At 44.2% G+C, this 13,284-nt stretch overlaps 1 protein-coding gene across 3 annotated transcripts in view; it reads left to right on the top strand.

Moving 5' to 3' along the window:
- The window catches only part of UNC5C (unc-5 netrin receptor C), a 351,929-nt gene that overhangs the window by 318,799 nt on the left and 19,846 nt on the right, over positions 1–13,284 (top strand). For all 3 annotated transcript variants that reach the window (XM_038582098.1, XM_038582099.1, XM_038582100.1), the window contains one exon: positions 1,502–1,735. In XM_038582098.1, coding sequence (XP_038438026.1) covers positions 1,502–1,735 — 234 coding nt within the window. The remainder of the gene's footprint in view (positions 1–1,501; positions 1,736–13,284) is intronic.

Consider the following 13,284-nt stretch of genomic DNA (forward strand, 5'->3'; position numbering starts at 1 on the left):
AGTACAGGCACAGTTGAAGAAATGATTTCGTGGATGGCGTTAAACCCCCCCCTCATACTATCGCTCAGATGATGTCACAAGGCCTACCTAATTAACAACCACCCAAGTGGCACTTTCTTTCATATGTTTGTTCAGTCCCAGAGACTCAATTTATGATGACACATTCATTCTGTTTTTTTTTTTTTTTTTTTTTTACAAATAGCCATTTGCTCACCATGAACCAGGCCCACTGAGCTATGGTGGGAATCAAAGCAGATGTAGTTCCTGCCTCTGTAGAGAGTATAAGCAGCCTAATGTGGAGGCAGAGTCAGGCCCACACATGTATTTTATTTCTACCACGTGGAGTTTGCTTTTAAATTTGGATTAATTAAAAGTTGGCAAATTTCACATAAAAAATTTGAACTTCCAGCTTCTCTTGAAAAATACAAGGACCAGCATTTCTGCATGGCTGCGATGGGCAGAGCACAGGGGAGACTGAGCTCTTTAAACAAGTTTGTGTTTCCACTTCACCCCAGTCTCCCCCACGCCCTATTGTCTTCTGCCCTACCTGCTTCACACATTCTTATTACCTGGATACCCGGAGAGGCATGTGGAATTTTGATCCTTGGTTTATGGGTCCTACAATTGGTCTTTCATATGACTTTCTTCTGTGGCCTGAGTCATTCAGATAATTCAAAACTTAGTTGAGTTAGTAACCATTTTAAAAATATTCATCACTCCCATTTATTTTTATTTCTTGCTAAGTATCTTCAAAAGTTGGAAGGTTAGGCTGTTTAACCAGAGAAGAGTATCTTAGAGGCATCGAGTTTGTCATATTGTACTTTCTGTAGAGTCCAGCAGCCCAGAATATTGAGAAAAAGCAATGTATTGCTTTGGAAAGTCATTGGCAGGTGAGTTTGGAGGAGCACAGTAGAATGGTATTGCATAAATCCTTAATTTCTCTAAGTCTTTTCAAACCCCTACATTTTTAAGGAAAAACTTACTACTCTCTAATGACATTGAAATAAAATAGTACTCTTAAATCCAATCAGAAACTTAGAGATTAAAACATTAAATTCGAATAAATGGGTAATAAGCTCAGGTACACTGAAATTAAGAGGATAATTCATGAATTTCTTGTGGAATTTTATGTCGATTCCAGTAATGTAGATTCCTAGATCAAAAAAGTGCTAGAGGACATCTAAAAACAAATATTAGCAGTATGAAGGCAAGGGGAAGTAAGGGAGAGAATGATTAAGAATGGAAATAGAGGTAAAATAAAGCCTGAGGAAGGGAAAAAAAGAAAGAAAGAAGAAAAAAAAGAAAGAAGAAAGAGAAAGAAACAAAAAGAAAGAAAGAAAGAAAGAAAGAAAGAAAGAAAGAAAGAAAGAAAGAAAGAAAGAGAAAAAAGGATGATCAACATTTAGCAGAAGAGGTCCTGCTCCGTCTACCTGGCCCCCATCATGGCGGCCAACAAAATCCACAGTGACTCAACCACCGCCTCTTCCTTCTTGTCTTTCAGGATGTGGTAGTGGTTGGGGAGGAAAACTTCACCACCCCCTGCTACATTCAGCTGGACGCAGAGGCTTGCCACCTCCTCACAGAGAACCTCAGTACCTATGCCCTGGTTGGGCAGTCCACCACCAAAGCTGCTGCAAAGCGCCTGAAGCTGGCCATCTTCGGGCCACTTTGCTGCTCCTCTCTGGAGTACAGTGTTCGAGTCTACTGTCTGGATGACACCCAGGATGCCCTGAAGGTAAGCAGCTCCTGTCCACATCTCCTGCTTGACCTTTGCACACCGAAGCCAAGATTTGGCGTGGCGGTGCACACCCAGAGAAGATGTGTATGTTTGTGCACCCAAATGCATGACCCAGTGTCTGGCCCCAAAAGAGGCAGTTAAAAAAAAAAAAAAAATTAGACATTTCTCTGAGGCCATGCTGATAAATGAGTTGTTTCCGTTGTGCTGATTCCTCCCAAGGGCTACTTTTGTTTACCTTCCTTGATTTCCTTTAATGAAAAATTTAGAAGAAGTGGAAGAACTTGGCAACGAGATGTGGATGGTAAATAATCTGCTTCCATGTTTATCTCAGCTGTGTGCTTCCTATAAAAGGAATTGGCGTAATTGCTCACGCTGTATGTCCCTCTTGTGTGCCACTTCATTTATATGCTTTCCCATTCTTTTTACGAGGACTGTGAGGAAGAGGGTTAGCATTTGACAACAGGCTGCTGCTTTGCAGAATAAATGAGCTTAATTCCTGGTGCTATTATTGTGATTCATTTTATCCCATTTGAAGCTTTAAAAGATATAGTAAGTGCCTTTGAAGACGTTATGATCTAGAAGGAGGAATAAAAGAAATATGCCAAGGAATAAGAGACAAGTCAGAGTCCGATAAACGCCATCAATTAATGGAAAGTTCTGTGGGAGGGAGTTCAGTGTGGGGGGCATAATATTATTTTGAGGACATCTGAAAAGGAGCTTACATTTGATGAAATTAGTCCAAATGAAAGGTAGAGTTTGACCAGCATAATGGGAAAAAATACAGAATTTCTAGGTGAAGTGAACAGCGTGAAGAAACACAGAGGGAACAGTACAGACTCCACACAAGCATATTATTTCCGAAACCCTAGAAAGATATATAAGAGTTTTATTGTGATGGACCTCAACTGCCAGAGAGAGGAGTTGAGATTCAGGTTCTTGAGTTACTGGAAAGCCAGTGGAGAAATTTAAACCAACCCAAAACATGATTAGAAATATCCATTGGACATATTAGTCTGACATCAGTGGAAAGATAGAGTCAAGAAGAGAAGCGTGAAGAATCAAGGAAAGATCTGGGCTGATGGTGGAGAAGTGAGAAGGGAATGAGGTGCGGAAGGTCCTGTAGTATAACTCCCATGGGACCTCGTGGCCAACACTGGATGGGTGGAGCAGAAGAGCAAGTGTGCCTCTAAATAACAGTAACACTTAGAGGGCAGATAGCTTTGTGGTGACTTTGCTTTTGGAACATCAAAGTAGAGGTATGACTTAGACATCAGGACAAAGATGTCCCAGGGATAGTTAGAAATATGGGTGTCGCTTTCCGGAAAAGAGCAGATCCTAAAGTCGAGACTCAGGAACCAATTATATAATACTGATATTTGTCACCCTTGTGATCAGGGACAATATCAAGGGAGAGCAGAGGGATAAGATAAGCAACGTTGTCAAAAATAACAAGCATAGGGACACCTGGGTGGTTCAGCAGTTGAGCGTCTGCCTTCGGCCCAGGACGTGATCCCAGGTTCTGGGACCGAGTCCCACATCGGGCTATCTGCGGAGAGCCTGCTTCTCCCTCTGCCTGTGTCTCTGCCTTTCTCTCTGTATCTCTCGGGAATAAATAAATAAATCTTTAAAAAAAAGAAAAGAAAAAAACATTAGTGAGAACTTCCTATGTGCTGAGCATGATTCGAAATGTTTATTAGCTCATTTAATCCTTACAGCAACCCTGTAAAATACCATTAATTCCACTTTTGAGATGTTCAGTTTAGGGCACAGAAAAATTAGGTAATTTTCTCTAGGTCACAAACTATTGAGTAGAGAAAGCAGGCTTCACGCCTGGGAACTGGCTGCAGTCTAGACTCCACTGGTAATGTGGGTTGCTGGAAGAGCCGCACCCTAGAACATAGAGACCTAGAGGTGCCCTGCCATTGCAGGGGTTGAGGAAGGGCAGTCAGGAGCTATAGAAGGAAGAGCACCCAGAGGAGGAAGAGAAGTGGAAGGAAAATGTGTCAGGGTAGCCAAGGGAAGAATTTTTTTCTACATATCAAAGTATTTCCTTCTGGAGTTTCCATCCAGAAAGTAGTTCTAGGTCATGAAAACAGAGTGTCTCAGGTTAGGTCCATGGAGGGGATGAGACACAGGATATATTTTTGATGGTTGACCTTGTAAGAGTTTCTGATGTTGAATAAATGATGTGAACACACAGCTGTAAGTGTAAAGCTTATGGTTATTTCTTTTATATTCCTTGCAGATGTGCTACTTCTAAGGCACTGTCAGAAAAGAAATCATCCTAGGCTTAATTTCTGCATAGGGAAAACCGTATTTGTAGTGGAGCCATGGGATCTGATTAAGGCAAATCTTTTAACCGTTCCAAGAAAAATCATTGTAAAAAGCATACTATGGAAGATCTACATCATATTTAAAATGTTTGATACATGTATTTTATATTCACACAGATAGTTCTTATACTTGGGCACACTTGATCTTTCTTCCCACCAGAAACACACAAATCTGCCCAAAACGGTAATAATTCATTAAAATAATTTTAATTTTTTTAATTAGTGAGAGGAAATGCAAATGGTCAACGCTGGGAAAGATCGACAAACAGATTTGAGCAGCAGAAACAACCCAAGAGCAGTTTGAATCACGGTCAGTGATTTCCCAAATAGACATTTATAAATTCTCAGCATCTGGGGATCCAGCACTTAGCTTGAAACAAATATGAATAATGGATAAGGCTTTCTTGCACCTCATGGCCTTTTAATAATGTAGAAATACCAAAATCCTAGTTATAGGTAAACGGTCTATCCAACACACTGAAGAGACAATTAGTTCAGTCCCAGCGACGCTGCCTAACACCCACGCTTGAATCAGAACCTTGGGGCTGCTTTGCAGACAGGCCCTTTACCTGAATTCTGCCTCTGGCACCCGCCTTCCAGCGCTCCCCACCAGTCTCTCTGCCATCTCTCTGCTTCCCATCATCGTCCATAAATCCTCCCCTCCAAACACCTCTTCCTCCTGCAGGCCCACCAGCTCCCTGCGTACACTCTTCCCAGGTTAGCAGTTCTCCATCCCATGCACGTGGGAGTCAGTTGGGGAGCTTTAACAAAGACTTACTCTGCAGTCCCAACCCAACGGTTCTGATCTAATTGGTGTGGATATTGGTTATGATAAAAAGCAGGAATATTCTCGATATGTTCACTTTCAGACATTGGGCCACGGGTTTTTCTTTTACCATTCCCTAGGTTATTCTGTTGTGCAGAATAAAAGAAAATTAAGAACTGTTATCCACTGACGCCTGGGTGGCTTAGCAGTTGAGGCTCTGCCTTTGGCTCAGGATGTGATCCCGGGGTCCTGGGATCAAGTCCCGCATCGGGCTCCCTGCAGGGAGCCTGCTTCTCCCTCTGCCTATGTCTCTGCCTCTCTCTGTGTCTCTCATGAATAAATAAATAAAATCTTTAAAAAAAAAATACTGTTATCCTAAACACTTTCACTGATTTTTTTGGAACTTTCATCTTACCGAGGACAAACTTTCCTAATCCTTGAACTACTCTCTCCGCCTCCTTCACAGCTCACATTAACTGCAACTGGATCTTCCATGTGACACGGCATCCCTCAGAATCCCTGCGGGGAATACCACCCTCCCTCTAAGTGAGCATAAGGCTGAGAGGATGAGTTTCCAGTACTTCTCATACCTCTGACTGCTTCCAGGGCATTGTTTTCTTGGAGGGCTGGCTTTTTCTACCGCTGTTCTTATTCTGATATTCTGTTATTCACTATCTATTTCAGATCCAGAGCCCAGAATCTCCTAGTACCTACCCCTAGCCTAGCAGTACCTGCCTCATGGTCTTTCTTTCCACTCCTCTTATTCCTATCATCCTTTCAAATTCAAAGACACCGCTCATTACAGTTCTTTGCCCAAAGTTATTCTGGTGACCTTCACATCATCCCCCATCATCTATCTGCCAGGGTAAACTTGCTCTGGATTTCACCCTCATTAGCATCTCCACCTGCCAAGATCCCTACCTCAGAAGCTCTTGATTTCTGACCACATCTGACCTTCCATCTCACACACAAAGGCAGGCCACGGTTGGATCTTAAGGAAGACCTCCTTCAATCTTCTCTGGTGTCCTGGTCCACGAACCCTCCTCTGCGCTCCCCCAAATCTCCAGGGAACTCACTTGCAGTCTAAATCTCTTGCCAGCTGGAGCTGCTGAGGGTTTCTCTAATTTCCACAACTAAAGATGACTGGCACTGAACAAGCCCTCTGGTTTTACTTCCAGATTGTGGTGTTGCTCTGACAACCATAATTTTTTTTTAAATATATTTTTTATTTATTTATGAGAGACACAGAGAGAGGCAGAGACACAGGCAGAGGGAGGAGAAGCAGGCATACGGGACTCAATCCCGGGACCCCAGGATCATGACCTGAGCCAAAGGCAGATGCTCAACCACTGAGCCACCCACACACACTCAACCATAAATTTCTGCTTGAGTGTATCCTACTCCCCAGGTGGCTGCCCTGAGCTGTGCCTCCCCTGTTTCTCTGCACTCCTTTTGATCCCTTCTTGGCTCTCCTCAGATCTCACAGAGGCTTCTTCCAGGTCCCTGACTACACAGCAGCCCCTTCATGCTTTGCAATGACCTGACTCCTACTGCACCACTCAGAGGACACTCCCGTAGAGCCTGTCCTTTACTCTTTGAACCTTTTATTTCAGCCTCTCCTCATCTGGCCTGGGCTCTGATGAAAAGGAGTTCTGCTTCCTTGTTTGCACTTGAATCCAGCTCAGTCATCTACCCCCTCCATCTCCAGTGCAGCAATTGGTGACCCAAAGTGGGTCTCCTCAGGCTTGATATTTTCTTATAGTTACCACTGCGTCCTGAGGATTCCTTTGGAATTACAGAAACCCTCCCAGAATGTTAGACTGGGGCAGAGAGGGAGCCCAGCGGAGTGCTCCTCCTCAGAGTTTCAGAACTACACAACATGGAGAGCTAACTAGAAAAATCTGGCCCAGTGTCTGGAAGTGAACATATTGAGAATATTAATTCCTGCTTTTTATCTTATGTGCTTATACTGTCCATATGGATGGGGAGGAAAAAAAAAAAGGAGACCACCACATGAGTTGGTGTCAAGGAGGCACTGATGCATCCTTTCATCTCCGCACCCAGCTCTTTGAGGGCAGCAGCCCTGGTGACACCTTCCCTCGGTTTTGTTAAGCCTGCAGGCGAAAACGGTCCCTGAAACTTAAAAGCTGTGTTTCACAATTTGGAAGCATTGCTGAGAATTAGAATGCCAGAGGTGAGTGCCAATATAAAAGCCAAGGCTGCTAGGAGATAAGAGGTTCTCAGCCACCTTTGGGGTGGGTTTTTCTCCCGTGCATGTGCATGTGCTCGAGGAGACCAGTGGGAGCGATGTGCAGGGTGAGCTCATGTGGAGGAATAAAGATGGAAGAATTGCAAAAAACCCTTTAGAAGCAATCCTGTGCTCACATAGCGAGGTTCTGTCATAAAGATTTAGGTCCGTCAATGATCACAGTGTCTCTGTTTCCCTCCTCTTTGGGTGATTAAAGTGATAATATTGGCATTTCCCTCTCATTATTTGCAAAGATTTAAATCTTCCTATAAAAAGACCAGAAATGAATAGAGAGCAAGATTATATTTGGGTAAGTTTTAAAACACTCAGAGAGAAACATACATCAACATGGAAATAAGGCATCTCTGTCCCACTATCCTGAGGGTACAATTTCTGAGATTTTTCCTTTTGTAATAAAGAGGTTTATAGTAAACCCTGAGATGCAGAACCTAAAAGAAGAGTTATTTGCATACATTATGGGCAGCATGTGATGTTTATTGAATTTCTGACAAATGTATATGCGATATGAACTGAATATGTAAATTAACATAAGCTGGCTCTCTTCATGTAGTCATTTGGCATGGAGCAGAGTGTTCTTTGGATTTCTTCAGCTTTCACATACCCTAATTCAGGCTGCGGTCTAGTATAGAAACTCCGTGAAAGATCAGATTATGTGGAAAATAAGAGAAAATGAAAGAAATGCTGAAAATGAGAGGAAGTGGGAGGTCTACTCGAGAGTTGTGTGATACTCAGCCTCTTGGCTGCAGCTGTAGACAGGCAGAGGTAGCCTGGAGAAGCTTTTGTTTTCATCGTGCCACCTGATGCCTTCCACTGGCCTTCTGACGCCCCCCTCCATGGCAGCTGTGACCCTGCAGAACCCAGAGCACTTCAAGCCTGCCTCTTCTGGGCTTATGAAGGCTGGCCCTCTTTTAAACTGGCCCCGTTAGCCTTAGGTTTTCTTTCAGTTCCCTCAAACAACCTCAAAGCTAGCTTGACCCATGTTTTATACTTTCAGGACGCTGGTCTCTTCAGTTAAGTTAATCTATGTGTACATGTAACACAAGTATTAAATGACACCAAAAAATGCATAAAAGGATGCAAATGTGTTTTTCTTATCATTCTGCTGCGTGTATGGAAGGAAGTGTGGTGTGGTGTGGTAGGGGAACTAGAGTTAGGCTGGCTAACTCAATTGGTCCTGCAGCTCCTCAGGTTTGTGGCTCTGGTCATTGAACTTGACCTCTTTGACTAACAGTCACTTGATCTACATCAGGGACACTGAGAAGATTCAAGGAGATCAAAGTTATTACATTTCCTAGCACTAAACAGGGGCTTGATGATGTTCATTATCCCTAGATGGGCATTTAGATATAACGGCATTGTGAAGGTAATGCCTCAATGATGATATTAAATCTAATTGTACTCTAATTTGTGAGGTGGGTTTCAGGACTGTAGGCAGGCTAGTTGGTCAGCCATTTAGGGACACGGATCTTTTTGGTGAGTCTAGATTTACTGAATCTTTATTATCCTCTCATGAGACTTGGCCCTGCCCTACCCTGTATTTTGGAAATGACCTGCCTTGTTGAATTTATTTTTTTTGAGAGAGAGAAAGAAAAGAGAGGAAAAAATAAAAGTGCTGGTACACAGTATAGAGGCCCCCAAAGATCTCTCTTTACAAAATGTTCAGAACCTGTAAATGTGTTACCTCACATGACAGAAGGGACTTTGCAAATATGATGAGGCGTATGGACCTTGACATGAAGAGATTATCCTGGATTTTCTGGGTGGATCTAATCTAATTACATGGTGCTTGAAAGTGAAGAATTTGTCTTAGCTATCTATAGTCCCAGGGAGCCATAGCCATGGAGGAGAGACCAGAAAGATGTACCATTGTGATTTTGAAGATGGAGGAAAGGGACTCTGAGTCCAAGAATGTCAGCCTCTGGAAGGTTTTGGAAAAGACAAAAAAGCAAATTCTCCAAAAAGGAAGGCAGCCCTAAGAACACCTTGACTTTAGCTCAGTGGGACTGAGGTCACACTTTTGATCTACACAACCTCAAGGTAATAAATTTGTGTTGTAAAAAGTCATTAAGCTCAAGGTGAATTCTTATGGCAAAAATAGAAACTAATGTGGAAATTTTAAAATGGCATATTCAGTGACAAAAAGAAATAAAAGATGATTTCAGAAGTTTTAGAACAAACTAAAATGTCCTATTCCTAATTCCAAAAATGTGAGGGATCATCTTCTCCTTAGAAATATGCCCAGAGGTGGACAAGTGACACTGCCACTTCTTCAAATGCCACCCTTTGGCATTTTGCTTTAAAAGTGTCACAGAGTGCCCTGACTGGGCAGGCTAGACGTGGCAGCTCTGACCGAGCATCTGTGGCAGTGGCAGCTGTGGGAGCAGCAGGCAGAGCCCTGGAAATGAAGTGACTTGACGGGGAGTGTTTGCACATGGTCACCAGAGTCCGGCCGTGTTATCGTGAGGACGAGGCATGGCAGGCACACTCAGGGGGGAGAGCACAGCACCCCGGTGTGAGCTCAGGAGGAAGAGGTAGCAAAGCCAGCGGCGGTGACCCGAGCAGGTGGGAGAGGTGGCCCACAGTTGGATGTGCACCCCCCCACCCCTGGGCCCTGCAGCCAGAGGCCACAGGCCAGAGGAGGAATCAGCGCAGTGGAACGGAGAGCAGCTTGGCTGAAGCGCTGGCAGGGACCAGCAGAGAAGGACAGCCACTCTCTGTGGCCTCTGTTTGGGAGGCATGCAGGCCCACAGCTGTGAGAGCGACAGAAGGCCTCCGTGGCGAAAAGAGAAATTTCTCATTCCCCATGACAAGGGCAGGTCTCAACACAGACTTAAAGAATTAACAGGAGCAAGACAAGGTTCTATAAAATCTGAATGGAGATGTGATTTTTTTTTAAAACCAAGACACCCTTGAGGGTTGGTGTTTGTGAGGCCCGAGTGGAGGCTGAATGTGGCCTTGAGACCCCTGGCCCAGATGATGGAAGTGTGGAAAAGGTGGGGCACAGGGCCTGAGCTGCCCAACTCAGTCTCCGGTGCTTGGTCCAACACTGGGAACAGAGCATGGAGCGGGGTGCCTCCCTGCCCATCTGTCCCTGGGTGGAAAACCTCCGGAGTGCGAGGCCCACCTGCTTGGGATCCCAGGGCCGACCCTAGGCCCCTAGGCAGCTGAGTATAGCCCAATCAGGCCTTTCCATTTCCATCAAGAAGAGAGAGTGCGCAGACAGATCACATCCACACAATACAGAGAATGAAGCCAGACAACATAAAACAAAGCCTTGATTTAACCTCCTTCCAGCCTTCTCTTCCAGAAGAAATTTTAATGCATTATATGAGATTCAAGTTTAACCATTTGTTTCCTCCTTTCTCCAGCTGATAAGATTTCTATTAAGAAAAAGAAAGAAGTGCTAAGAGGGCAGTGAGGAAAAGGAGAGAGTGGGGTGTGGGGCCGAGGGAAGGCTAAAGGCTAGATAACCCACAAGCAGGATGACGGCTTCTGGAGGAAGGGGGAAGCGAAAACACGTGCCTCCAGCAAAGGAGGCCATACGGTTCAGAGCCTCAGTAAGAGAGGAAACCAGTTCTGGAGCAGGAGTAGGGTGAGCTCAGGGCCCGGAGAACAGAGCCAGGGCCCCAGCACCTCACACAGTTCCTGGCACAAAGCGCCCCCCAGGCAGAGACGTCTCACATCCGTAAACTTGCGCTTCAAGTGGCTCAGTGCGTGCAGCTGTGTTGCCTGGGGCTCCCCCGCGCACTAGCTATGAGACTGACACGTGGCCTGGAGGCAGATGCGGTCAACCCCAGCAATAAAGCAGCATGAAAAATTCTGGGGTGAGGAAAACCAGAGTGTGGGAGCTGTAAGGCTCCTCCCTCTTGCCTTGTCCTGTGACGCCTTGATGACAGCTGATCCTCTGGGCTAAGAGCCTGGGAGAGTTCTGGGTACAGGCCAGAGGGACTCCCTGTGTACGTATGCACAGGCCTGTAAAACAGCTAAGATTTATTGTGGCTCTTAAGTGGCCCACACTAATGGCTGGGCATGGATAATGTCTTGGTTTAATTGGTTATTGTGAAAGCCGCTTGTTTCTACTGTGGAATCTCTTGTCCCTGCCTTTCGAGCGATCCCTCTCAGGCCTCCCAAATCAATAGAGCCCTCACTCAGGGCCACCCGAGAACCTGTGCTGGGCAGCCAGCGAGCAGGGCAAGCAGCCATCTGAGGATCGCTCAGACCCCGCCGGGCCCTAGACTCACACGCGCAGGGCCTGCTCCTGGGGACTTTACCCCTGGGATCTTGGGTGTGTTGCCACAGAAAGGGGAGCTAGGGATACCTCTGCCAATAAGTGACTCCTGAGAGGGTCTTCCCAAAGTTAAGTTGCAGGGTGGAGATAGGAGTGACAAAGGAAGGCCGAAAGTGACCCCTTCTCGTTGAAGCAGAGCAAGCTCATTAAAGCCAAAGGGAGAGTCACCCAGAACCAAAACAAGGCCCCTAGGTGGGAGTGCCACCGAGAGAGAGGACAACCTTTGCAAAGGAAGGTGGTGTTTCTGTTTCTGAGAACAAAGAGCCTCCACGATCCTAATTCCTATTGTGGCATTTCTTTCCAAGGTCACCTTATCTTTTCTGAAGTCTGACTACATCTTTTGACCTTAAAAAAACGTTTGTTCTTATTCTGTCTTAAGGTGCATGAAATATCCTAACTGTGTGATCCAAAAGCAGCTGTCTGAAAGCTGGGTGAGAGCTGAGCACAGTTTTGGGGTTATGTGTTTACATGGTGATCTCCCCTCCTTGAGTGCTGTGCAGCGGGTTTGGGGACTCGTCTGTGTGCCCCAGAGCCTGACATGGTTCCGCAGGGCATGGATGTTTTACTGATGTTGAATGAATACTCTCAGGAAGATTAAGGAGAGGAAAGCATTTAACTGTAAAGCTATATCTTATTGATTCATACATTTGTTATTTTTATGTCCTCTTCCTTCTGTGTATCCTATGTATAATAAAATGATTTCATGCAGAAGGAATTCAGAAAATCAAGCTTTTTGAAATATAAGTTACAGCATATTTTTCAGTAGGATCTGCTGTAACATATCTGAAGTTATAACAGTTAAAAACATAGCAATATGGAACACAAGCCTGACCAGTGTATCAAATGGGCTGGCTTCTTCTCTCTTCTGACGTAAAATTTATATAGGTGACCCTTGAACAATATGGGAGTTATGGGCACCAACCCCTGCACACAGTTGAAAATCTGCATATAACTTTTGACTTCCCAAAAACTTAACTACCAATAGCCTACTGTTGACCAGAAGTCTTACCAATGGCATTAAATAGCTGATTAACACATTTTGTATGTTATATGCATTATGCACTGTATGCTATCCATAAATAAGCTAGAGAAAAGAAAATGTTATTAAGAAAATTTTAAGGAAGAGAAAAAATCATTTGTGGTAGTGTCCTGTAGTTGTCAGAAAAAAATCAGTGTGTAAGAAGACACATGAAGTTCAAACCTGTGTATGGGATAAGCTCTATGTGTCAAGTCATCTCTGACTCATGTAGTTTTAGATGATTTCAGTTTCCAGGATTTGCTTTCTTGATTGATTCCAATATCTTTAATTCACTTTAATATTTTTAATTTGTGCTTTGGTCATTGTCTTTATTTTGTCCTGTCTCCTTGAAGTTGAACATCCTGAATGTGATATCAGTTGCTACTTCTCAGGGAGAGCATTACATTTGAGTTTGGTTAGGGTTCTTCTTACCAAATCATTTATTCCAGGGCTGATTTCTCCCAGAAGTAGCAGTGAAAGGACACCTGCCAAAGCCAGTGGTCTCCAAAATGGCCCTCACACGGCCCAGACTCAGTGAACTTTGGGGACAAAAAAGATAATAATACTTCTGTGTTGATTCATCTTAGCTCATACTTTTAACCTTATGTGTACTTTATAATGTAATACAGTAGCTTACTGATGTGTTGATATTGGTATATCATTTATAAAGAAGCATAGAATTCATGCTCAATTTTCTTACCAATAGGCATATGCAGTATGCTTGGAGAGGGACCTCTGCTTAAAAAAAAAAAAAAAAAAAAAAAGTCTTATTTGTTTATTTGAGAGAGAGAAAGTGAGCAAGAGCAAATGAGAGAGCACAAGCAGGGGTAGGGACAGCAGCAGAGGGAGAAGCAGACTCCCAGCTGAGCAGG

The sequence above is a fragment of the Canis lupus genome, chromosome 32 (genome assembly GCF_011100685.1).
Source record: "Canis lupus familiaris isolate Mischka breed German Shepherd chromosome 32, alternate assembly UU_Cfam_GSD_1.0, whole genome shotgun sequence".
In the NCBI taxonomy this organism is placed as follows: domain Eukaryota; kingdom Metazoa; phylum Chordata; class Mammalia; order Carnivora; family Canidae; genus Canis; species Canis lupus.